The 24,868-nt window shown below is 51.5% G+C and overlaps 1 protein-coding gene across 1 annotated transcript in view; it reads left to right on the top strand.

Moving 5' to 3' along the window:
- Positions 1-20,091, top strand: part of smarcal1 (SWI/SNF related, matrix associated, actin dependent regulator of chromatin, subfamily a-like 1) — a 28,838-nt gene extending 8,747 nt beyond the window's left edge. Inside the window, 10 exon segments of the mRNA XM_045704940.1 lie at positions 1,608-1,758; positions 9,539-9,766; positions 10,010-10,150; positions 15,041-15,268; positions 15,439-15,500; positions 15,596-15,698; positions 16,163-16,345; positions 17,432-17,532; positions 17,681-17,777; positions 19,693-20,091. Of these exon segments, the coding sequence (XP_045560896.1) occupies positions 1,608-1,758; positions 9,539-9,766; positions 10,010-10,150; positions 15,041-15,268; positions 15,439-15,500; positions 15,596-15,698; positions 16,163-16,345; positions 17,432-17,532; positions 17,681-17,777; positions 19,693-19,878 (1,480 nt within the window). The 3' untranslated portion in view covers positions 19,879-20,091.
- Positions 20,092-24,868: the final 4,777 nt, after the last annotated feature.

Genomic DNA, 24,868 nt, shown 5'->3' with positions numbered 1-24,868 from the left:
TTAAAACTCGTTTTTTTCAACAACTCCACACATTTCTTGTTAACAAACTATAGTTTTGGCAAGTCGGTTAGGACATCTACTTTGTGCATGACGCAAGTCATTTTTCCAACAATTGTTTACAGACAGATTATTTCACTTATAATTCACTAGATCACAATTCCAGTGGGTCAGAAGTTTACATACACAAAGTTGACTGGGCCTTTAAACAGCTTGGAAAATTCCAGAAAATGATGTCATGGCTTTAGAAGCTTCTGATAGGCTAATTGACGTCATTTGAGTCAATTGGAGGTGTACCTGTGGATGTATTTCAAGGCCTACCTTCAAACTCAGTGCCTCTTTGCTTGACATCATGGGGAAATCAAAAGAAATCAGCCAAGACCTCAGAAAAACCGGTGTAGACCTCCACAAGTCTGGTTCATCCTTGTGAGCAATTTCCAAACGCCTGAAGGTACCACGTTCATCTGTACGAACAATAGTACGCAAGTATAAACACCATGGGACCACGCAGCCATCATACCGCTCAGGAAGGAGACGCGTTCTGTCTCCCTAGAGATGAACGTGCTTTGGTGCGAAAAGTGCAAATCAATCCCAGAACAACAGCAAAGGACCTTGTGAAGATGCTGGAGGAAACGGGTACAAAAGTATCTATATCCACAGTAAAACGAGTCCTATATCGACATAACCTGAAAGGCCGTTCAGCAAGGAAGAAGCCACTGCTCCAAAACCGGCATAAAAATGCCAGACTAAGGTTTGCAACTGCACATGGGGACAAAGATCGTACTTTTTGGAGAAATGTCCTATGGTCTGATGAAACAAAAATAGAACTGTTTGGAGGAAAAAGGGGGAGGCTTGCAAGCCGGAGAACACCATCCCAACCGTGAAGCATGGGGGTGGCAGCATCATGTTGTGGGGGTGCTTTGCCGCAGGAGGGACTGGTGCACTTCACAAAATAGATGGCATCATGAGGTAGGAAAATTATGAGGATATATTGAAGCAACATCTCAAGACATCAGTCAGGAAGTTAAAGCTTGGTCGCAAATGGGTCTTCCAAATGGACAATGACCCCAAGCATACTTCCAAAGTTGTGGCAAAAATGGCTTAAGGACAACAAAGTCAAGGTACTGGAGTGGCCATCGCAAAGCCCTGACCTCAATCCTATAGAAAATGTGTGGTCAGAACTGAAGTGTGTGCGAGCAAGGAGGCCTACAAACCTGACTCAGTTACACCAGATCTGTCAGAAGGAATGGGCCAAAATTCACACAACCTATTGTGGGAAGCTTGTGGAAGGCTACCTGAAACATTTGACCCAAGTTAAACAATTTAAAGGCAATGCTACCAAATACTAATTGAGTGTATGTAAACTTCTGACCCACTGGGAATGTGATGAAAGAAATAAAAGCTGAAATAAACCATTCTCTCTACTATTATTCTGACATTTCACATTCTTAAAATAAAGTGGTGATCATAACTGACCTAAAACAGGGAATTTTTACTAGGATTAAATGTCAGGAATTGTGAAAAACTGAGTTTAAATGTATTTGGCTAAGGTGTATGTAAACTTCCCGACTTCGACTGTAGTTGTATTAAACCCTGGTTGTCTCCTCCAGCTTTGCGGTGTCCAAAGATGGCCGCCTCCTCCTGGCTGACGACATGGGACTGGGGAAGACAGTTCAGGCTATTTGCATAGCTGCCTACTACAGGAAAGAGTGGCCTTTATTAGTGGTGGCCCCTTCTTCTGTCAGATTCACCTGGGCTGAGGTACTACCACATTTCTTATTAGCTATAGGCCTAGACTATGACAATTATTAAAATTAGAAATTGCGTATTTTTCTCAGTGTTCAATAATAGTCATGGAGTGGTACATTTATCGAGGAATACAAGGTTAGTTTTGTATTTCCCCTGATGGTTCTTCATTAATCGGCTCTGTTCTTTCTGTTTTTGGGGGCAAACTGCCAGTCTTGTTGTCCATTAATTCAATAGACACTGTGTCAGTCATGTCCCGGGGTATATATTGCTGTTCTTTACACATTAGTGTTCTATCTCACTGGTCATCCCCAAAGCCAACACCTCCTTTGGCCGCCTTTCCTTCCAGTTCTCTGCTGCCAGTGACTGGAACGAATTGCAAAAATCGCTGAAGCTGGAGACTTACATTCCCCTCACCAACTTTAAACATCTGAGCAGCTAACCGATCGCTGCAGATGCGCATAGTCCATCTGTAAATAGCCCACCCAATCTACCTACCTCATCCCCATATTGTTTTTATTTACTTTGCTGCTCTTTTGCACACCAGCATCTCTACTTACACACCATCATCTGCTCATCTATCACTCCAGTGTTCATTTGCTAAATTGTAATTACTTCGCTACTATGGCCTATTTATTGCCTTACCTCCTCACGCCATTTGTACACACTGTATATAGACTTTCTTTTTTTCCTACTGTATTATTGACTGTATGTTTGTTTATTCCATGTGTAACTCTGTGTTGTTGTTTGTGTCGCACTGCTTTGCTTTATCTTGACCAGGTCGCAATTGTAAATGAGAACTTCTTCTCAACTGGCCTACCTGGTTAAATAAAGGGTTAGGGTTATATATAAACACCTGGTTAAATATAGGGTTATATATATTTATTTATTTATTAATTATCTGGTTAAATAAAGGTGAAATTAACAAAAAGAAAGTGTAATCTGGAGGTGTTTCAAGTAAAGAGTATTGGTAGTGTTTTGTTTCTAAGCACTCTAATCCCCGTGTAGTCCTGTCGCTCCATTCGGTCATTTATCTTAAAGAAGAAACCAAGATCCGTTTTCACTGTCTCGCGAGCACCCAGTAAATTAAACAGTACATCATTACATCATGTGGACGAGGAACACCCAGAGGCTGTAGAGGATCTGTTTATTACTGTATGGAATAGAGTTTTGTCTGTGAATTATTTGCTTGCAATGAACGTTGGCCTCCATCATTCCTTTGTCCTATTCTTCCACTCTGACTGCATGTCCTATGGGTCTCCGCGTCCTATGGGTCTCCGCGTCCTATGGGTCGCCGCGTCCTATGGTTCACTGTGTCCTCGTCCTATGGGTCTCCGCGTCCTATGGGTCTCCGCGTCCTATGGGTCGCCGCTTCCTATGGGTCGCCGCGTCCTATGGGTCCTATGAGTCACCGTGTCCTATGAGACACCGTGTCCTATGGGTCCTATGGGTCTCCGCGTCCTATGGGTCTCCGCGTCCTATGGGTCTCCGCGTCCTATGGGTCTCCGCGTCCTATGGGTCTCCGCGTCCTATGGGTCGCCGCGTCCTATGGGTCGCCGCGTCCTATGGGTCGCCGCGTCCTATGGGTCGCCGCGTCCTATGGTTCACTGTGTCCGTGTCCTATGGGTCTCCGTGTCCTATGGGTCTCCGTGTCCTATGGGTCACCGTGTCTTATGGGTCTCCGTGTCCTATGGGTCTCCGTGTCCTATGGGTCTCCGTGTCCTATGGGTCTCCGTCTCCGTGTCCTATGGGTCTCCGTGTCCTATGGGTCTCCGTCTCCGTGTCCTATGGGTCTCCGTGTCCTATGGGTCTCCGTGTCCTATGGGTCTCCGTGTCCTATGGGTCTCTGTCTCCGTGTCCTATGGGTCTCCGTGTCCTATGGGTCTCCGTCTCCGTGTCCTATGGGTCTCCGCCTCCTATGCGTCGCCGCGTCCTATGGGTCACCGCGTCCTATGGGTCTCCGTCTCCATGTCCTATGGGTCTCCGTCTCCGTGTCCTATGGGTCTCCGTCTCCGTGTCCTATGGGTCTCCGCGTCCTATGGGTCGCTGTGTCCGCGTCCTATGGGTCGCTGTGTCCGCGTCCTATGGGTCTCCGTGTCCTATGGGTCTCCGTGTCCTATGGGTCGCCGGGTCCTATGGGTCACCGCGTCCTATGGGTCCTATGGGTCTCCGTGTCCTATGGGTCTCCGTCTCCGTGTGCTATGGGTCTCCGTCTCCGCGTCCTATGGGTCGCCGCGTCCTATGGGTCACCGCGTCCTATGGGTCCTATGGGTCTCCGCGTCTTATGGGTCTCCGCGTCCTATGGGTCTCCGCGTCCTATGGGTCTCCGCGTCCTATGGTTCACTGTGTCCGTGTCCTATGGGTCTCCGCGTCCTATGGGTCTCTGCGTCCTATGGGTCACCGCGTCCTATGGGTCCTGGGTCCGCGTCCTATGGGTCTCCGCGTCCTATGGGTCTCCGCGTCCTATGGGTCTCCGCCCGTCCTATGGGTCACCGCGTCCTATGGGTCCCCCCTGCGGTCTCCGTGTCCTATGGGTCTCCGTCTCCGTGTCCTATGGGTCTCCGTCTCCGCGTCCTATGGGTCGCTTCGCGTCCTATGGGTCGCTGTGTCCGCGTCCTATGGGTCGCTGTGTCCGCGTCCTATGGGTCTCCCGCGTCCTATGGGTCGCCGGTCCTATGGGTCACCGCGTCCTATGGGTCCTATGGGTCTCCGTGTCCTATGGGTCTCCGTCTCCGTGTGCTATGGGTCTCCGTCTCCGCGTCCTATGGGTCGCCGCGTCCTATGGGTCCTATCTCCGCGTCCTATGGGTCCGCCTATGGGTCTCCGCGTCCTGGGTCTCCGTCTCGTCCTGGGGTCTCCGCGTCCTATGGGTCGCCGCGTCCTATGGGTCGCCGCGTCCTATGGGTCCTATGGGTCTCCGCGTCCTATGGGTCTCCCGCGTCCTATGGGTCTCCGCGTCCTATGGGTCTCCGCGTCCTATGGTTCACTGTGTCCGGGTCTCCCTATGGGTCTCCCGCGTCCTATGGGTCTCCGCGTCCTATGGGTCTCCGCGTCCTATGGGTCTCCGCGTCCTATGGGTCTCCGCGTCCTATGGGTCTCCGCGTCCTATGGGTCGCCGCGTCCTATGGGTCGCCGCGTCCTATGGGTCGCCGCGTCCTATGGGTCTCCGCGTCCTATGGGTCTCCGCGTCCTATGGGTCTCCGTGTCCTATGGGTCTCCGTCTCCGTGTCCTATGGGTCTCCGTCTCCGCGTCCTATGGGTCGCCGCGTCCTATGGGTCCTCTGGGTCTCCGCGTCCTATGGGTCACCGCGTCCTATGGGTCCTATGGGTCTCCGCGTCCTATGGGTCGCTGTCCGCGTCCTATGGGTCGCCGCGTCCTATGGGTCCGCGTCCTATGGGTCTCCGCGTCCTATGGGTCGCCGCGTCCTATGGGTCTCCGTGTCCTATGGGTCTCCGTCTCCGTGTCCTATGGGTCTCCGTCTCCGCGTCCTATGGGTCGCCGCGTCCTATGGGTCTCCGCGTCCTGTGCGTCCTATGGGTCACCGCGTCCTATGGGTCCGTGGGTCTCCGCGTCCTATGGGTCTCCGTCTCCGTGTCCTATGGGTCTCCGTCCCCGTCCTTGGGTCGCCGCGTCCTATGGGTCGGGTCCGCGTCCTATGGGTCTCCGCGTCCTGTGGGTCTCCGCGTCCTATGGGTCTCCGCGTCCTATGGGTCTCCGCGTCCTATGGGTCTCCGCGTCCTATGGGTCTCCGCGTCCTATGGGTCGCCGCGTCCTATGGGTCACGTGTCCGCGTCCTATGGGTCTCCGCGTCCTATGGGTCTCCGCGTCCTATGGGTCTCCGCGTCCTATGGGTCTCCGCGTCCGCGTCCTATGGGTCGCCGCGTCCGTGTCCTATGGGTCTCCGCGTCCTATGGGTCTCCGCGTCCTATGGGTCGCCGCGTCCTATGGGTCTCCGCGTCCTATGGGTCACCGCGTCCTATGGGTCTCCGCGTCCTATGGGTCTCCGCGTCCTATGGGTCACCGCGTCCTATGGGTCTCCGCGTCCTATGGGTCTCCGCGTCCTATGGGTCACCGCGTCCTATGGGTCTCCGCGTCCTATGGGTCTCCGCGTCCTATGGGTCACCGTGTCCTATGGGTCACCGCGTCCTATGGGTCTCCGTGTCCTATGGGTCTCCGTGTCCTATGGGTCTCCGTGTCCTATGGGTCTCCGTGGTGTCCTATGGGTCTCCGTGTCCTATGGGTCTCCGCGTCCTATGGGTCTCCGCGTCCTATGGGTCTCCGCGTCCTATGGGTCTCCGTGTCCTATAGGTCTCCGTGTCCTATGGGTCACCGTCTCCGTGTCCTATGGGTCACCGTCTCCGTGTCCTATGGGTCACCGTCTCCGTGTCCTATGGGTCTCCGTGTCCTATGGGTCTCCGTGTCCTATGGGTCTCCGTCTCTGTGTCCTATGGGTCTCCGCGTCCTATGGGTCTCCGTGTCCTATGGGTCTCCGTGTCCTATGGGTCACCGTGTCCTATGGGTCTCCGTGTCCTATGGGTCTCCGTGTCCTATGGGTCTCCGTGTCCTATGGGTCTCCGTGTCCTATGGGTCTCCGTGTCCTATAGGTCTCCGTGTCCTATGGGTCACCGTCTCCGTGTCCTATGGGTCACCGTCTCCGTGTCCTATGGGTCACCGTCTCCGTGTCCTATGGGTCACCGTCTCCGTGTCCTATGGGTCACCTCTCCGTGTCCTATGGGTCTCCGTGTCCTATGGGTCTCCGTGTCCTATGGGTCTCCGTTCTGGTCCTATGGGTCTCCGCGTCCTATGGGTCTCCGTGTCCTATGGGTCTCCGTGTCCTATGGGTCACGTTCCGCGTCCTATGGGTCACCGTCTCCGTGTCCTATGGGTCTCCGTGTCCTATGGGTCTCCGTGTCCTATGGGTCTCCGTCTCCGTGTCCTATGGGTCTCCGTGTCCTATGGGTCTCCGTTCGTGTCCTATGGGTCTCCGTGTCCTATGGGTCTCCGCGTCCTATGGGTCTCCGCGTCCTATGGGTCTCCGCGTCCTATGGGTCGCCCTGGTCTCCGCGTCCTATTGGTCTCCGCGTCCTATGGGTCACCGCTTCCTATGGGTCTCCGCGTCCTATGGGTCGCCGCGTCCTATGGGTCGCCCGCGTCCTATGGGTCGCCGCGTCCTATGGGTCGCCGCGTCCTATGGGTCGCCGCTTCCTATGGGTCTCCGTCTCCGTGTCCTATGGATCTCCGTCTCCGTGTCCTATGGGTCTCCGTGTCCTATGGGTCGCTGTTCCGTGTCCTATGGGTCTCCGCGTCCTATGGGTCGCTGTGTCCGCGTCCTATGGGTCTCCGCGTCCTATGGGTCTCCGCGTCCTATGGGTCTCCCGCGTCCTATGGGTCGCCGCGTCCTATGGGTCGCCCGCGTCCTATGGGTCGCCGCGTCCTATGGGTCGCCGCGTCCTATGGCGCCCTATGGGTCTCCGCGTCCTATGGGTCGCCGCGTCCTATGGGTCTCCGTCCGTGTCCTATGGGTCTCCGTGTCCTATGGGTCTCCGCGTCCTATGGGTCGCCGCGTCCTATGGGTCTCCGCGTCCTATGGGTCGCCGCGTCCTATGGGTCGCCGCGTCCTATGGGTCGCCGCGTCCTATGGGTCTCCGCGTCCTATGGGTCTCCGCGTCCTATGGGTCTCCGCGTCCTATGGGTCTCCGCGTCCTATGGGTCTCCGTGTCCTATGGGTCTCCGCTCGTGTCCTATGGGTCTCCGCGTCCTATGGGTCTCCGCGTCCTATGGGTCTCCGTGTCCTATGGGTCGCCGCGTCCTATGGGTCACCGCGTCCTATGGGTCTCCGCGTCCTATGGGTCTCCGTGTCCTGTGGGTCGCCGCGTCCTGTGGGTCGCCGCGTCCTATGGGTCGCCGCGTCCTATGGGTCTCCGCGTCCTATGGGTCTCCGTCCTGTGTCTCCGCGTCCTATGGGTCGCCGTCTCCGTGTCCTATGGGTCACCGCTCCGTCCTATGGGTCTCCGCGTCCTATGGGTCTCCGTCTCCGTGTCCTATGGGTCGCCGCGTCCTATGGGTCGCCGCGTCCTATGGGTCGCCCGCGTCCTATGGGTCGCCGCGTCCTGTGGGTCGCCGCGTCCTGTGGGTCGCCGCGTCCTGTGGGTCCCGCCGCGTCCTGTGGGTCTCCGCGTCCTATGGGTCGCCGCGGCGTCCTATGGGTCGCCGCGTCCTATGGGTCGCCGCGTCCTATGGGTCTCCGCGTCCTATGGGTCTCCGCGTCCTATGGGTCGCCGCGTCCTATGGGTCGCCGCGTCCTATGGGTCGCCGCGTCCTATGGGTCGCCGCGTCCTATGGGTCTCCGTCTCCGTGTCCTATGGGTCTCCCGTCTCCGTGTCCTATGGATCGCTCTGTCCGTGTCCTATGGGTCTCCGTGTCCTATGGGTCGCTGTGTCCGTGTCCTATGGGTCTCCGCGTCCTATGGGTCGCCGCGTCCGTCGTCCTATGGGTCGCCGCGTCCTATGGGTCGCCGCGTCCTATGGGTCGCCGCGTCCTATGGGTCTCCGTCTCCGTGTCCTATGGATCTCTCTCCGCTCCTTGGTCTCCGTTTCCTTGGGTCTCCGCGTCCTTGGGTCGCTGTGTCCGTGTCCTATGGGTCTCCGTCTATGGGTCGCTGTGTCCGTGTCCTATGGGTCTCCGAGTCCTATGGGTCGCCGCGTCCTATGGGTCGCCGCGTCCTATGGGTCGCCGCGTCCTATGGGTCTCCGCGTCCTATGGGTCTCCCGCGTCCTATGGGTCTCCGCGTCCTATGGGTCGCCGCGTCCTATGGACGATATGGGTCTCCGCGTCCTATGGGTCTCCGCGTCCTATGGGTCTCCGCGTCCTATGGGTCTCCGTGTCCTATGGGTCTCCGTCTCCGCGTCCTATGGGTCGCCGCGTCCTATGGGTCGCCGCGTCCTATGGGTCGCCGCGTGCTATGGGTCGCCGCGTGCTATGGGTCGCCGCGTGCTATGGGTCGCCGCGTGCTGTGGGTCGCCGCGTCCTGTGGGTCTCCGCGTCCTATGGTTCTCCGTGTCCTATGGGTCTCCGTCTCCGTGTCCTATGGGTCTCCGTGTCCTATGGGTCTCCGTCTCCGTGTCCTATGGGTCTCCGCGTCCTATGGGTCTCCGCGTCCTATGGGTCGCCGCGTGCTATGGGTCGCCGAGTGCTATTGGTCACCGCGTCCTGTGGGTCTCCACGTCTTGTGGGTCGCCGCGTCCTATGGGTCGCCCGCGTCCTATGGGTCTCCGCGTCCTATGGGTCACCGCGTCCTATGGGTCTCCGCGTCCTATGGGTCGCTGTGTCCGTGTCCTATGGGTCACCGCGTCCTATGGGTCACCGCGTCCTATGGGTCACCGCGTCCTATGGGTCTCCGCGTCCTATGGGTCGCCGCGTCCTATGGGTCTCCGTGTCCTATGGGTCTCCGTCTCCGTGTCCTATGGATCTCCGTGTCCTATGGGTCGCTGTGTCCGCGTCCTATGGGTCTCCGCGTCCTATGGGTCGCCGCGTCCTATGGGTCTCCGCGTCCTATGGGTCGCCGCGTCCTATGGGTCGCCGCGTCCTATGGGTCGCCGCGTCCTATGGTTCACCGCGTCTTATGGACGCTATGGGTCTCCGCGTCCTATGGGTCTCCGCGTCCTCTGGGTCGCCACGTCCTATGGGTTATGGGTTAACTGGACTGTGTTTTGTTTTGACAGTTTGCCCAGCGTCCAGTGACAGTTTGCTCAGTATGCCGTTGTTCACAGCGCTCTCATCTCCCCTCCTCTCCAGGCCTTCAGGCAGTGGCTGCCCTCTGTGCAGCCAGACAGTATCAATGTGATTGTCAAGGGGAAAGACAACCTTAGAGGTGGTCTGGTTAACATCACCAGCTATGATCTACTGAGCAGGATGGACAAGCAGCAGGCCGCTAAACCCTTTAATGTCCTCATAATGGACGAGTCCCACTTTCTGAAGAACATGAAGACTGCCCGCTTTAAGGCTGCTTTGCCGCTGCTCAAGGTACGGATGATTCTCTTTACTCTTAGGATCCTTGGGATTTAGGCTACAATTTATATATTCTATATAACAATTTAACAAAGGTAATTAGTGAAGTTTTCATTTGATCTCTTGTCCTCAGGTAGCTAAGACTGATTAGTTAGATGGTGTTGTCAACAGTTTCTACCATGTTCTCAACCTCAGGTAGCTAAGCGTGTGTGATTTAGTTAGTAGAAACTGATGACAACACTATGCTCTCAACCTCAGGTAGCTAAGCGTGTGATCCTGCTATCGGGGACTCCTGCCATGTCCAGACCCTCAGAGCTCTACAGTCAGATCTTGGCTGTCAAGCCCTCCCTGTTCCCCCGCTTCCATGACTTTGGGACCAGATACTGCAATGCCCGACAGGTAAGTTTAGCCTACAGTACAGTATCCTAGACCCGCCTGCTGCTCTACAGTATCCTAGACCCGCCTGCTGCTCTACAGTATCCTAGACCCGCCTGCTGCTCTAACAGTATCCTAGACCCGCCTGCTGCTCTAACAGTATCCTAGACCCGCCTGCTGCTCTACAGTATCCTAGACCCGCCTGCTGCTCTACAGTATCCTAGACCCGCCTGCTGCTCTAACAGTATCCTAGACCCGCCTGCTGCTCTAACAGTATCCTAGACCCGCCTGCTGCTCTAACAGTATCCTAGACCCGCCTGCTGCTCTAACAGTATCCTAGACCCGCCTGCTGCTCTACAGTATCCTAGACCCGCCTGCTGCTCTACAGTATCCTAGACCCGCCTGCTGCTCTACAGTATCCTAGACCCGCCTGCTGCTCTAACAGTATCCTAGACCCGCCTGCTGCTCTAACAGTATCCTAGACCCGCCTGCTGCTCTAACAGTATCCTAGACCCGCCTGCTGCTCTAACAGTATCCTAGACCCGCCTGTTGCTCTACAGTATCCTAGACCCGCCTGTTGCTCTACAGTATCCTAGACCCGCCTGTTGCTCTACAGTATCCTAGACCCGCCTGCTGCTCTAACAGTATCCTAGACCCGCCTGCTGCTCTAACAGTATCCTAGACCCGCCTGCTGCTCTAACAGTATCCTAGACCCGCCTGTTGCTCTACAGTATCCTAGACCCGCCTGTTGCTCTACAGTATCCTAGACCCGCCTGTTGCTCTACAGTATCCTAGACCCGCCTGTTGCTCTACAGTATCCTAGACCCGCCTGAGTGCTCTAACAGTATCCTAGACCCGCCTGCTGCTCTACAGTATCCTAGACCCGCCTGTTGCTCTACAGTATCCTAGACCCGCCTGTTGCTCTACAGTATCCTAGACCCGCCTGTTGCTCTACAGTATCCTAGACCCGCCTGCTGCTCTACAGTATCCTAGACCCGCCTGCTGCTCTAACAGTATCCTAGACCCGCCTGCTGCTCTACAGTATCCTAGACCCGCCTGCTGCTCTACAGTATCCTAGACCCGCCTGCTGCTCTACAGTATCCTAGACCCGCCTGCTGCTCTACAGTATCCTAGACCCGCCTGTTGCTCTGCAGTATCCTAGACCCGCCTGTTACTCTGCAGTATCCTAGACCCGCCTGCTACTCTACAGTATCCTAGACCCGCCTGCTGCTCTACCTAGATTTCTTTAGTTGAGCAGTAGCAAAAAAGAATCATAATTTCATGGTGTACAAGACAGCTGTCTGATTGGCTCCTGTCTGAGTGGACTGATCCATTGTGGAAGCAGGGGACAGTCCATCACTCAAGCCGTGTGCTACCGAAGTGATTTATGGTTATATTTCATAAGAACAACGGTGCAACACTAATACAAATATTATTTTATAACAAATACGCTTTCTCCTGTGTTGATAGAGGTCGCTGTCCACGGTTCTGAAACATCAGGGGGCCTTTTCCTAGACCATATTTGGAACAAAACATTCACAAAACCTCAACTAAATCTTGTAATGAATAATGTGGAAATTGAGCAAGTTGAGGAGACTAAACTGCTTGGAGTAACCCTGGATTGTAAACTGTCATGGTCAAAACATATTGATACAACAGTAGCTAAGATGGGGAGAAGTCTGTCCATAATAAAGCACTGCTCTACCTTCTTAACAACACTATCAACAAGGCAGGTCCTACAGGCCCTAGTTTCTACCTTCTTAACAGCACTATCAACAAGGCAGGTCCTACAGGCCCTAGTTTCTACCTTCTTAACAACACTATCAACAAGGCAGGTCCTACAGGCCCTGGTTTCTACCTTCTCAACAACACTATCAACAAGGCAGGTCCTGCAGGCCCTAGTTTCTACCTTCTTAACAACACTATCAACAAGGCAGGTCCTACAGGCCCTAGTTTCTACCTTCTTAACAACACTATCAACAAGGCAGGTCCTACAGGCCCTAGTTTCTACCTTCTTAACAACACTATCAACAAGGCAGGTCCTACAGGCCCTAGTTTCTACCTTCTTAACAGCACTATCAACAAGGCAGGTCCTACAGGCCCTAGTTTCTACCTTCTTAACAACACTATCAACAAGGCAGGTCCTACAGGCCCTAGTTTCTACCTTCTTAACAACACTATCAACAAGGCAGGTCCTACAGGCCCTAGTTTCTACCTTCTTAACAACACTATCAACAAGGCAGGTCCTACAGGCCCTAGTTTCTACCTTCTTAACAACACTATCAACAAGGCAGGTCCTACAAGCCCTAGTTTCTACCTTCTTAACAACACTATCAACAAGGCAGGTCCTACAGGCCCTAGTTTCTACCTTCTTAACAACACTATCAACAAGGCAGGTCCTACAGGCCCTAGTTTCTACCTTCTTAACAACACTATCAACAAGGCAGGTCCTACAGGCCCTAGTTTCTACCTTCTTAACAACACTATCAACAAGGCAGGTCCTACAGGCCCTAGTTTTGCACCTGGACTATTGTTCAGTTGTGTTTTCAGGTGCCACAAAGAAGGACATAAGAAAATTGCAATTGTCTCAGAACAGGGCAGCACGGCTGGCCCTTGGATGTATTCAGAGAGCTAATATTAATAATATGCATGTCAATCTCTCCTGGCTAAAAGTGGAGGAGAGACATCCCTAAATTAATTGGAAACTGCTGAACATAATAACCATAGGACTTGTTGTTCTCCTGCTAGCTGCCCTGGGGTTGGGACTACTCTGGCTCTGGTAACCATAGGACTTGTTGTTCTCCTGCTAGCTGCCTTGGGGTTGGGACTACTCTGGCTCTGGTAACCATAGGACTTGTTGTTCTGCTAGCTACCGTGGGGTTGGGACTACTCTGGCTCTAGTAACCATAGGACTTGTTGTTCTCCTGCTAGCTGCCGTGGGGTTGGGACTACTCTGGCTCCAGTAACCATAGGACTTGTTGTTCTCCTGCTAGCTGCCTTGGGGTTGGGACTACTCTGGCTCCAGTAACCATAGGACTTGTTGTTCTCCTGCTAGCTGCCTTGGGGTTGGGACTACTCTGGCTCTGGTAACCATAGGACTTGTTGTTCTCCTGCTAGCTGCCTTGGGGTTGGGACTACTCTGGCTCCGGTAACCATAGGACTTGTTGTTCTCCTGCTAGCTACCGTGGGGTTGGGACTACTCTGGCTCCAGTAACCATAGGACTTGTTGTTCTCCTGCTAGCTGCCTTGGGGTTGGGACTACTCTGGCTCCAGTAACCATAGGACTTGTTGTTCTCCTGCTAGCTGCCTTGGGGTTGGGACTACTCTGGCTCCAGTAACCATAGGACTTGTTGTTCTCTGCTAGCTGCCTTGGGGTTGGGACTACTCTGGCTCCAGTAACCATAGGACTTGTTGTTCTCCTGCTACCTGCCCTGGGGTTGGGACTACTCTGGCTCCAGTAACCATAGGACTTGTTGTTCTCCTGCTAGCTGCCTTGGGGTTGGGACTACTCTGGCTCCAGTAACCATAGGACTTGTTGTTCTCCTGCTAGCTGCCTTGGGGTTGGGACTACTCTGGCTCCAGTAACCATAGGACTTGTTGTTCTCCTGCTAGCTGCCTTGGGGTTGGGACTACTCTGGCTCCAGTAACCATAGGACTTGTTGTTCTCCTGCTACCTGCCCTGGGGTTGGGACTACTCTGGCTCCAGTAACCATAGGACTTGTTGTTCTCCTGCTAGCTGCCTTGGGGTTGGGACTACTCTGGCTCCAGTAACCATAGGACTTGTTGTTCTCCTGCTAGCTGCCTTGGGGTTGGGACTACTCTGGCTCCGGTAACCATAGGACTTGTTGTTCTCCTGCTAGCTGCCTTGGGGTTGGGACTACTCTGGCTCCAGTAACCATAGGACTTGTTGTTCTCCTGCTAGCTGCCTTGGGGTTGGGACTACTCTGGCTCCAGTAACCATAGGACTTGTTGTTCTCCTGCTAGCTGCCTTGGGGTTGGGACTACTCTGGCTCCAGTAACCATAGGACTTGTTGTTCTCCTGCTAGCTGCCTTGGGGTTGGGACTACTCTGGCTCCAGTAACCATAGGACTTGTTGTTCTCCTGCTACCTGCCCTGGGGTTGGGACTACTCTGGCTCCAGTAACCATAGGACTTGTTGTTCTCCTGCTAGCTGCCTTGGGGTTGGGACTACTCTGGCTCCAGTAACCATAGGACTTGTTGTTCTCCTGCTAGCTGCCTTGGGGTTGGGACTACTCTGGCTCCAGTAACCATAGGACTTGTTGTTCTCCTGCTAGCTGCCCTGGGGTTGGGACTACTCTGGCTCCAGTAACCATAGGACTTGTTGTTCTCCTGCTAGCTGCCTTGGGGTTGGGACTACTCTGGCTCCAGTAACCATAGGACTTGTTGTTCTCCTGCTAGCTGCCTTGGGGTTGGGACTACTCTGGCTCCAGTAACCATAGGACTTGTTGTTCTCCTGCTACCTGCCCTGGGGTTGGGACTACTCTGGCTCCAGTAACCATAGGACTTGTTGTTCTCCTGCTAGCTGCCCTGGGGTTGGGACTACTCTGGCTCCAGTAACCATAGGACTTGTTGTTCTCCTGCTACCTGCCTTGGAGTTGGGACTACTCTGGCTCCAGTAACCATAGGACTTGTTGTTCTCCTGCTACCTGCCCTGGGGTTGGGACTACTCTGGCTCCAGTAACCATAGGACTTGTTGTTCTCCTGCTAGCTGCCCTGGGGTTGGGACTACTCTGGCTCCAGTAACCATAGGACTTGTTGTTCTCCTGCTACCTGCCCTGGGGTTGGGACTACTCTGGCTCCGGTAACCATAGGACTTGTTGTTCTCCTGCTAGCTGCCTTGGAGTTGGGACTACTCTGGCTCCAGTAACCATAGGACTTGTTGTTCTCCTGCTAGCTGCCTTGGGGTTGGGACTACTCTGGCTCCGGTAACCTAGGAGAACTGAAGCTGATGTTAGAGGAGAGTCTAATGCTACGCCGTCTCAAGTCAGAGGTCCTCTCTCAGCTTCCTGCCAAGCAACGCAAGGTTGTCACGGTGACCACAGACGGTATCAACACCCGCACCAAGGCAGCTCTGTCTGCCGCAGCCAAGGAACTGGCCAAGGGACAACACAACAACAACGACGTGAGTACATGGGGAAGAGAGATTATTACTAAAAAAAAAACAATACTCTTACAGCTCATTTTGACGTTAGGTGAAAAAAAAGGGGGTTTCTAGAGAACATTATGTTCCTCTAGTTTTACCTTGACATGTCTTGTTAAACACATTTTTTTTTTTTAAATTCTGTTCAGAAGATGAAGCAGGCTCTTCTGGTTTTCTTTAACCACACTGCTGAGGCCAAGATTAAAGCCATCATGTGAGTTGAAAGTGTTTACCCCACATTGAGAGTAGACTACTGAGAGCATGTTGTTTTTTTTTTTAAACCAGTTCTGTTTTGTTTCTGTTACTCAGAGAGTACATTATGGACATGCTGGAGTGCGGAAGAGAGAAATTCCTGGTGTTTGCTCATCACAAGCTGGTCCTGGACTCTATCACCAAGGAGTTGGGAGAGAATGTGAGGAGAACGGGATGCCTGCTAAACAGACTATAAAAGTTTATCCACACAAGAGAAAGACTTTGGTTTAGATGACTCACTTTTCTAGTAAATATTGATATCACTACATATTTATGCCTTTATATGCCATGACTCTCCTGGAAAGTGGGTGCCTAATGCCACGAGTGGTTTTAGTTCATCTTTAGGTAGATGACTTGCTTTTCTAAATATTTAAAACATGGAGGGCTGGTGGCCTGGCAGTAGGGTTGCTTGGGCCGGTGGCAGATTTTTTTTTTAAGGACCCCGTTTTTGACCTTGTCGGAGATCTGTCGAAATTGCCCTTGAGCAGCGAGGTTGGTCCTGTGGGTCGCTCTGGATGGGAGTCTGTTAGATGACTGAATGTAATGTGAATGTTGAGCGGCTTCACTGGTTGGATGAAACATGACTGTCTTAACGTGTTTCTATTGTCGTTCGTGTTATTTCAGGGTATCGACTACATCCGTATAGACGGCTCCACACCGTCGTCAGAGCGGCAGCAACTGTGTGACCGATTCCAGTTCACCGATAAGAGCTGTGTAGCGGTGCTCTCAATCACTGCAGCGAACATGGGCATCACCCTGCACTCTGCTGCTCTGGTGGTGTTCGCTGAGCTATTCTGGAATCCTGGGGTAAGGTCCTGACTAACCTTTAACCCCCTGGACTGACCTTTAACCCCCTGGACTGACCTTTAACCCCCTGGACTGACCTTTAATCCCCAAGAGTCCATGTCTGAGGCCCCCGCGGACATGGACTCTAGGGGGTTAAAATCCCCATCAAAATCCGTCAGTTTAAGATGGATGGCTGCGTCTCAATCGACTGCATCCGCTATGTAACACTTCCTGTGGTGAAACAACAGACATGTATGTGTTGGTGAGAGTCTCACTTTTCCACAGAAGGGTCATATTAGTGTGTAGCCCAAACTGTTGGGACGCTGCAGACAGAAGTTGGCAGATCGGCTGTTCTTAGTAGTCTTGGGGTAAGGACCTGTCTAACCCCGGGGGGTAAGGACTTGGCTAACCTCTAACCTTTGCTCTGGTGGTGTTATCTGAACCCTTCCGGGGTAAGGTTCCTGACCTCTGAACCCTTCCGGGGTAAGGTTCCTGACCTCTGAACCCTTCCGGGGTAAGGTTCCTGACCTCTGAACCCTTCCGGGGTAAGGTTCCTGACCTCTGAACCCTCCCGGGGTAAGGTTCCTGACCTCTGAACCCTTCCGGGGTAAGGTTCCTGACCTCTGAACCCTCCCGGGGTAAGGTTCCTGACCTCTGAACCCTTCCGGGGTAAGGTTCCTGACCTCTGAACCCTTCCGGGGTAAGGTTCCTGACCTCTGAACCCTTCCGGGGTAAGGTTCCTGACCTCTGAACTCCTTACCCAGTGGTGTCACCAAACAGGTGTCAGGGTCTCGGTTGACTGAAAAGTTGTGAATGCTAGTGAAACCTATAGCATGCTACCGCTGCTCTGTGTGTGAATGCTAGTGAAACCTATAGCATGCTACCGCTGCTCTGTGTGAATGCTAGTGAAACCTATAGCATGCTACAGCTAGTGAAACCTGTAGCATGCTACCGCTAGTGAAACCTGTAGCATGCTACCGCTAGTGAAACCTGTAGCATGCTACCGCTAGTGAAACCTGTAGCATGCTACCGCTGCTCTGTGTGTCGCTATATCCTCCTATACTGTCTACCATACTCATTATCTCGATGTCCTCTGGAATCTATCAGATAATGATCCAGGCTGAGGACAGAGTGCATCGCATCGGTCAGACCAGCAACGTGGACATTCATTACCTGGTCGCCAAGGGAACCGCAGATGACTACCTGTGGTAAGTCCGCTCCTCCTCTTTAATCAGTCTGAACCAACCTAAGTTCTAATACTCTAACATCTATTAGGTTAATATTTCTGAAGGAACCATTTTACCAAAATGGGACAATAAAGATATTGATTGATTTTTTTTGTTTGTATCTCTGTAGGCCCATGATCCAAGAGAAGATGCATATTTTGGAGCAGGTGGGGCTCTCAGAATCCAACCTGTCAGAGAAGGCAGAGTCTGCCAGCTTCCACTGCAAGGTGAGGGGCACCGTTGGTGTTTGGTACACAGATGGGCTACACACACGTCAGTCCCACAGATTGGCTACTTTTAGTCAAGGAATAGACAGGTTGGCTGTTGACCTATCATTCTCCTCCTACACTACATCACCTGCCATGGTTTAGGTCCTCTCAATCCCTTAGAGGACAAAGTTAAAACACCAATAAATATAAAATCATTTCTAGTGGTTCTCTTCCAGGAAGACAATGCCCCCATCAACAGGGCACAAGGTGATTTTTCGTACATTTGAGTCAAAATTTTTTTTGGGGGGGATGAGATGGTTCCCATTATGTCTGAGGAAAACCAAACACAGCATTATGGACCCGTACAGAATGAACCTCATACCAACGGTCCAGCGTGATGGTGTGATGGGTTGGGGATGTTTTGCTGCCTCAGGACCTGGACCTGGACCACTTTCCTTACTAGAAGGAACCGTGAATTCTGTTCTGTATCAGATAATTCTACAGGAGAACGTCAGGCCCATCCGTCTGTATGCTGAAGCCCTGCTGAGTCATGCAGCAAGACAATGATCCGAAATACACAAACAAGTCTACATGAAAATGGCTAAAAAGCAACACATGTGAAGTTTTGGAATGGCCTAGTCCAAATCCAGATCTAATCCCAACTGAGATGTTGTGGCAGGACCTGAAATGACCAGTTCATGGTTGAAAACCCACAAATGTATCTGAGTTAAAGTAGTTCTGTATGGCAGAGTGGACCACAACTCCTCCATAGTGATGTGAGAGACTGATCAACAACGACAGGAAGTGTTTGTTTGGAGTCATTACAGCTAAAGGTGGTACAACCAGTTAATGAGTGAAAGGGGGGCAATTACTTTTTCACACATTTAGTATCAAAAATATGCAAAAATAGAGAAAATCAGAAAGGGGGTAAAATACTTTATCACAGCTCTGTTTTACAGGGACCTTCTAGATATTTGCATCTTTAGTGTCCATTCTATTATTCTCATTCCTAATTCTATGCCAAGTACCCCCAGGAGTACTGGTGCCCTGGTTGAGAACCACTGATACCCCCAGGAGTACTGGTGCCCTGGTTGAGAACCACTGATACCCCCAGGAGTACTGGTGCCCTGGTTGAGAACCACTGATACCCCCAGGCGTACTGGTGCCCTGGTTGAGAACCCCCAGGAGTACTGGTGCCCTGGTTGAGAACCCCCAGGAGTACTGGTGCCCTGGTTGAGAACCCCCAGGAGTACTGGTGCCCTGGTTGAGAACCCCCAGGAGTACTGGTGCCCTGGTTGAGAACCCCCAGGAGTACTGGTGCCCTGGTTGAGAACCCCCAGGAGTACTGGTGCCCTGGTTGAGAACCCCAGGAGTACTGGTGCCCTGGTTGAGAACCCCCAGGAGTACTGGTGCCCTGGTTGAGAACCCCCAGGAGTACTGGTGCCCTGGTTGACTACCCCCAGGAGTACTGGTGCCCTGGTTGAGAACCCCCAGGCGTACTGGTGCCCTGGTTGAGAACCCCCAGGAGTACTGGTGCCCTGGTTGAGAACCCCCAGGAGTACTGGTGCCCTGGTTGAGAACCCCCAGGAGTACTGGTGCCCTGGTTGAGAACCCCCGGGTACTGGTGCCCTGGTTGAGAACCCAGGAGTACTGGTGCCCTGGTTGAGAACCCCAGGCGTACTGTGCGGTTGACCCAGTGGTACTGGTGCCCTTGTTGATCCCAGGAGTATTTCTGGTGCCCTGGTTGACTCCCAGGCGTTGGTGCCTGTGTGTGTTAGAACCCCCAGGGGTTCTGGTGCCCTGGTTGAGAACCCAGGATTTCCTGGTGCTGTGTGTGTGAACCTTGTGTGTGTATATGTGTGCTTTGTGTGGCAGATGAAGTGTTTCTCTGTTTGTGTGTTATGAAGTGTTTGAATGTGTTTATGTATTTCAGGACTCCCAGCAGAGGAGGATCACAGAGATGTTCCAGAGGTCGTTCACCGAGGGGGAGGATGATATGGACGAAGCCCTCCTATTGGAGGCTGTGGAGGCCTGGGATAACCCTAGCAACCAACCAGGAAGTGATGTAGAAGAGAGCCCCAGCAAGAAGAGACGCATAGAGGACTACTTCGGCAGATAATTCCTGGAGGAAAATCAAGTGATGTCCCATTATATACCTGTGATCTACTATCATAATGAAACTAATTATCATGAGTCATGTACTTTGTTGGATCAGCTGTTTCTGGGTATTATTTATTATTATTAGTATTATTTTTCGTCTTTGTAAATATTGCTCTCAACAAACTTTTTTTTTTTCCTTTGCAACCAAAGTAAATAAATGGAATTTTCTGTTTTCAAGTTTTATTAGTAGTATGTACAGTGTCCATCGAAATGCTTGCAGGCTCCTTCTCGACAATGGAACAACAACTGTAAGAAATATTAAATGATAAGAATACACACATAAAGTGGCTCTGTAGAATATATATATCATTTTTGCATAAGTAAAAGAAGGTAGAAGGTACAAATTATAGTCCAATATTTACACGTTTTGGGGAAGGGGGGATTGACGGTAGGTTTAAAATGAAAATGGCAGACAAAAATTACGGGACCCTTAACCTAATATTTTGTTGCACAACCTTTAGAGGCGATCACTGCAATCAACCAATCAAACGTTGTCTGTAGCTCTCAATGAGACTTCTGCACCTGTTAACAGGTAGTTTTGGCCCACTCTTCCTGAGCAAACTGCTCCAGCTGTCTCAGAGTACCTTCTGCACCTGTTAACAGGTAGTTTTGGCCCACTCTTCCTGAACAAACTGCTCCAGCTGTCTCAGAGTACCTTCTGCACCTGTTAACAGGTCGTTTTGGCCCACTCTTCCTGAGCAAACTGCTCCAGCTGTCTCAGAGTACCTTCTGCACCTGTTAACAGGTAGTTTTGGCCCACTCTTCCGGAGCAAACTGCTCCAGCTGTCTCAGAGTACCTTCTGCACCTGTTAACAGGTAGTTTTGGCCCACTCTTCCGGAGCAAACTGCTCCAGCTGTCTCAGAGTACCTTCTGCACCTGTTAACAGGTAGTTTTGGCCCACTCTTCCTGAGCAAACTGCTCCAGCTGTCTCAGAGTACCTTCTGCACCTGTTAACAGGTCGTTTTGGCCCACTCTTCCTGAGCAAACTGCTCCAGCTGTCTCAGAGTACCTTCTGCACCTGTTAACAGGTAGTTTTGGCCCACTCTTCCTGAGCAAACTGCTCCAGCTGTCTCAGAGTACCTTCTGCACCTGTTAACAGGTAGTTTTGGCCCACTCTTCCTGAGCAAACTGCTCCAGCTGTCTCAGAGTACCTTCTGCACCTGTTAACAGGTAGTTTTGGCCCACTCTTCCGGAGCAAACTGCTCCAGCTGTCTCAGGTTTGATGGGTACCTTTTCCAGACTGTAAGTTTCAGCTCTTTCCATAGATGTTCGTTAGAATTCAGATCAGGATTCATAGAATGCCACTTCAGAATAGTCCAATGTTTTATTATCCATTCTTTGGTGCGTTTAGCTGTGTTTTGGGTCATTATCCTTTTGGAGGAAACCATGACCTGAGACAGAGCTTTCTGACACTGGGCAGTACGTTTCGCTCCAGAATGCTTTGATAGTCTTGAGATTTCATTGTGCCCTGCACAGATTCAAGGCACCCTGTACCAGGCGCGGCACAGCAGCCCCAGAACCTAGCCGCCTCCATGTTTCGCTGTAGATATGATGGTCTTTCCTTTGAAAGCTTCATTTTTTTTTAGTCTGTGAACATAGAGCTGATGTGACTTGCCAAAAAGCTCCAGTTTTGATTCATCTGTCCAAAGGACATTCTCCCAGAAGGATGGTGGCTTGTCAGTATGTCTTTTAACAAATTCCAGTCTAGCTTTTTATTAAATTTTTATTTCAAAACCTCCTGGGTCTTCTTCCATGGAGCCCGCTTTCACTCAAAAAAGCGACGGATGGTGCGATCAGAAACGGACGTACCTTCACCTTTGGACTTTGCTTGTATCTCTTTGGCAGTTAGCCATGGTTCTTCTTCTACCTTTCGCACTATCCTTCTGTTCAATCTGGGGTTGATTTTTCCTCTTGCGGCCGCGCCCAAGGAGGTTGGCTACAGTTTCCATGGAGCTTAAACTTCTTAATAATACCTTCACCCCGCTTGTCTGTTATTTTCTTTCTGATCTCCTCAGACAAATCTCTCCTTTGCTTTCTCTGGTCCATGTTCAGTGTGGTGTACACAATGATACCAAACAGCACAGTGACTACTTTGCTCCATTAAAATAGGCTGAATGATGTGATGTACTGGGGTGACTTCACCACCCGCTGGAGGGCCACAGTCCCAGTGATGTACTGGGCCGTCTTCACCACCCGCTGGAGCGCCTTGCGGTCGTGGACGGAGCAACCAGGCCGTGATGCAACCGGTCAGGACGGGCTAGCATGCCAAATTTCTTCAGCCTTAGGAAGTAGAGCCGCTGTTGGTCCATGTCAAGTCCTCGGTGATGTGGACAGTGAGGAACTTTAACTTCTGACTCTCTCTACTGCAGTCCGATTTGATGTGGATCACCAACAACGATGAGTCAGCCTATAGGGAGGTGGTAAGTGAACTGGCATTGTGGTGCCAGGACAACCACCTCGCCCTCAACATCAGCAAAACAAAGGAGCTGATTGTTGACTTCAGGACCTACCAACAGTGGTGTCGTCAGCAACCTTAATGATGGAGTTGGTGTCGTGGGTGAACAGGGAGTACAGCAGAGGGCTGAGGACACAGCCCTGGGGGAGACCCTGTGTTAAGAGTCAGTGTGGAGGAGGTGTTTTTGCCAATCCTCAGCCTCTGGTCTGCCTGTCAGGAAGTTCAGGATCCAGTTGCAGAGGGTGGTGTCCAAACCCAGGGCTCTGAGCTTGGAGGGAACAATCGTGTTGAATACTTAACTCTAGTCAATGAACAGCAGTCTCGCGTAGGTTTTCCTTTTGTCCAGATGTGTTACAGCTGTGTGAATAGTGATGGAAATGGCATTTTCCGTGGATCTGTTGGAGCGGTAGGTAAATTGGAGTGGGTCCAGTGTGCCTGGCATGCTGGCTTTGATGTGGGCCATGACCAGCCTCTCAGTGCACTTCATGATAACAGGGGTGAGTGTAACAGGCGATAGTCTGTAGTCATTGCCACATGCGTTGCAAGTCTGAGTTGTTAAGCAAGAATTCAAGTTTGAGTCTGTATTGTCTTTTTTGCGTCCCTAATGGATTTGTGGAGCTCGTACCTGCTTGCCTTGTATGGGTTGTGCGCCACTAAGTAATCCTGGTTCATTCCACTTACATTGAATGCTGCAGTACGGGTTCTCAGCATGCAACAGATGTCTCCGTTCATCCATTGTTTTTGGTTGGTGACATGTACGGATTGTTATTGTGGGTTCAATATCATCAACACATTTCCTAATGAAGCCTGTGACTGACAATTGTATATTCCTCACTGTCCTGGGTGGATGAATCTGAACATATTCAAATCAGTATTCTCAAAACAATCCTGCAGTATTGAGTCTTCCTCCTCTTTCCAGTATTGAGTCTTCCTCGTCTGTCCAGTGTTGAGTCTTCCTCGTCTGTCCAGTATTGAGTCTGCCTCGTCTGTCCAGAATTGAGTCTGCCTCGTCTGTCCAGAATTGAGTCTGCCTCGTCTGTCCAGTGTTGAGTCTGCCTCGTCTGTCCAGTATTGAGTCTGCCTCGTCTGTCCAGTATTGAGTCTGCCTCGTCTGTCCAGTATTGAGTCTGCCTCGTCTGTCCAGTGTTGAGTCTGCCTCGTCTGTCCAGTATTGAGTCTGCCTCGTCTGTCCAGTATTGAGTCTGCCTCGTCTGTCCAGTATTGAGTCTGCCTCGTCTGTCCGGTGCCTCACTATTCTCTGTGTTGGTGGCTCCGTCTTGTGTTGCTGCTTGTAGGCGGGGAGTAGGGACAGGGAGACGTGATCTGATTGGCCGTAGTGAGGGCGGGGGGATGGCTTTGTACGTGTCATGGATGTTTGTATATTAGGCATGGGCGGTATCAGGGCTGGCGTTGTGGGTGGGCCTAAGGGGGCCTGCCCGCCCTACCGTACCTCCTTGCCAGTCCAAATAAAATACTGATCATTTATTTGAAGACAGTTGACAGTTGAAGTCGGAAGTTTACATACACTTAGGTTGGAGTCATTAAAACTCGGTTTTTCAACCACTCCACAAATGTCTTGTTAACAAACTATAGTTTTGGCAAGTCGGTTAGGACATCTACTTTGTGCATGACACAAGTAATTTTTCCAACAATTGTTTACAGACAAGATTATTTCACTTATAATTCACTGTATCACAATTCCAGTGGGTCAGAAGTTTACATACACTAAGTTGACTGTGCCTTTAAACAGATTGGAAAATTCCAGAAAATTGATGTCATGGCTTTAGAAGCTTCTAATAGGCTAATTGACGTCATTTGAGTCAATTGGAGGTGTACCTGTGGATGTATTTCAAGGCCTACCTTCAAACAGGTCTACTACACCTGTTGTATTCAGCATTTCACTGTGAGGTCTACTACACCTGTTGTATTCAGCATTTCACTGTGAGGTCTACTACACCTGTTGTATTCAGCATTTCACTGTAAGGTCTACTACACCTGTTGTATTCAGCATTTCACTGTGAGGTCTACTACACCTGTTGTATTCAGCATTTCACTGTGAGGTCTACTACACCTGTTGTATTCAGCATTTCACTGTAAGGTCTACTACACCTGTTGTATTCAGCATTTCACTGTAAGGTCTACTACACCTGTTGTATTCAGCATTTCACTGTAAGGTCTACTACACCTGTTGTATTCAGCATTTCACTGTGAGGTCTACTACACCTGTTGTATTCAGCATTTCACTGTAAGGTCTACTACACCTGTTGTATTCAGCATTTCACTGTGAGGTCTACTACACCTGTTGTATTCAGCATTTCACTGTAAGGTCTACTACACCTGTTGTATTCAGCATTTCACTGTGAGGTCTACTACACCTGTTGTATTCAGCATTTCACTGTGAGGTCTACTACACCTGTTGTATTCAGCATTTCACTGTAAGGTCTACTACACCTGTTGTATTCAGCATTTCACTGTGAGGTCTACTACACCTGT

The sequence above is a fragment of the Salmo salar genome, chromosome ssa21 (genome assembly GCF_905237065.1).
Source record: "Salmo salar chromosome ssa21, Ssal_v3.1, whole genome shotgun sequence".
Taxonomy (NCBI): domain Eukaryota; kingdom Metazoa; phylum Chordata; class Actinopteri; order Salmoniformes; family Salmonidae; genus Salmo; species Salmo salar.
Note: the sequence above shows the minus strand (reverse complement) of the source record. Positions and strands in the feature narration are given on the sequence as shown.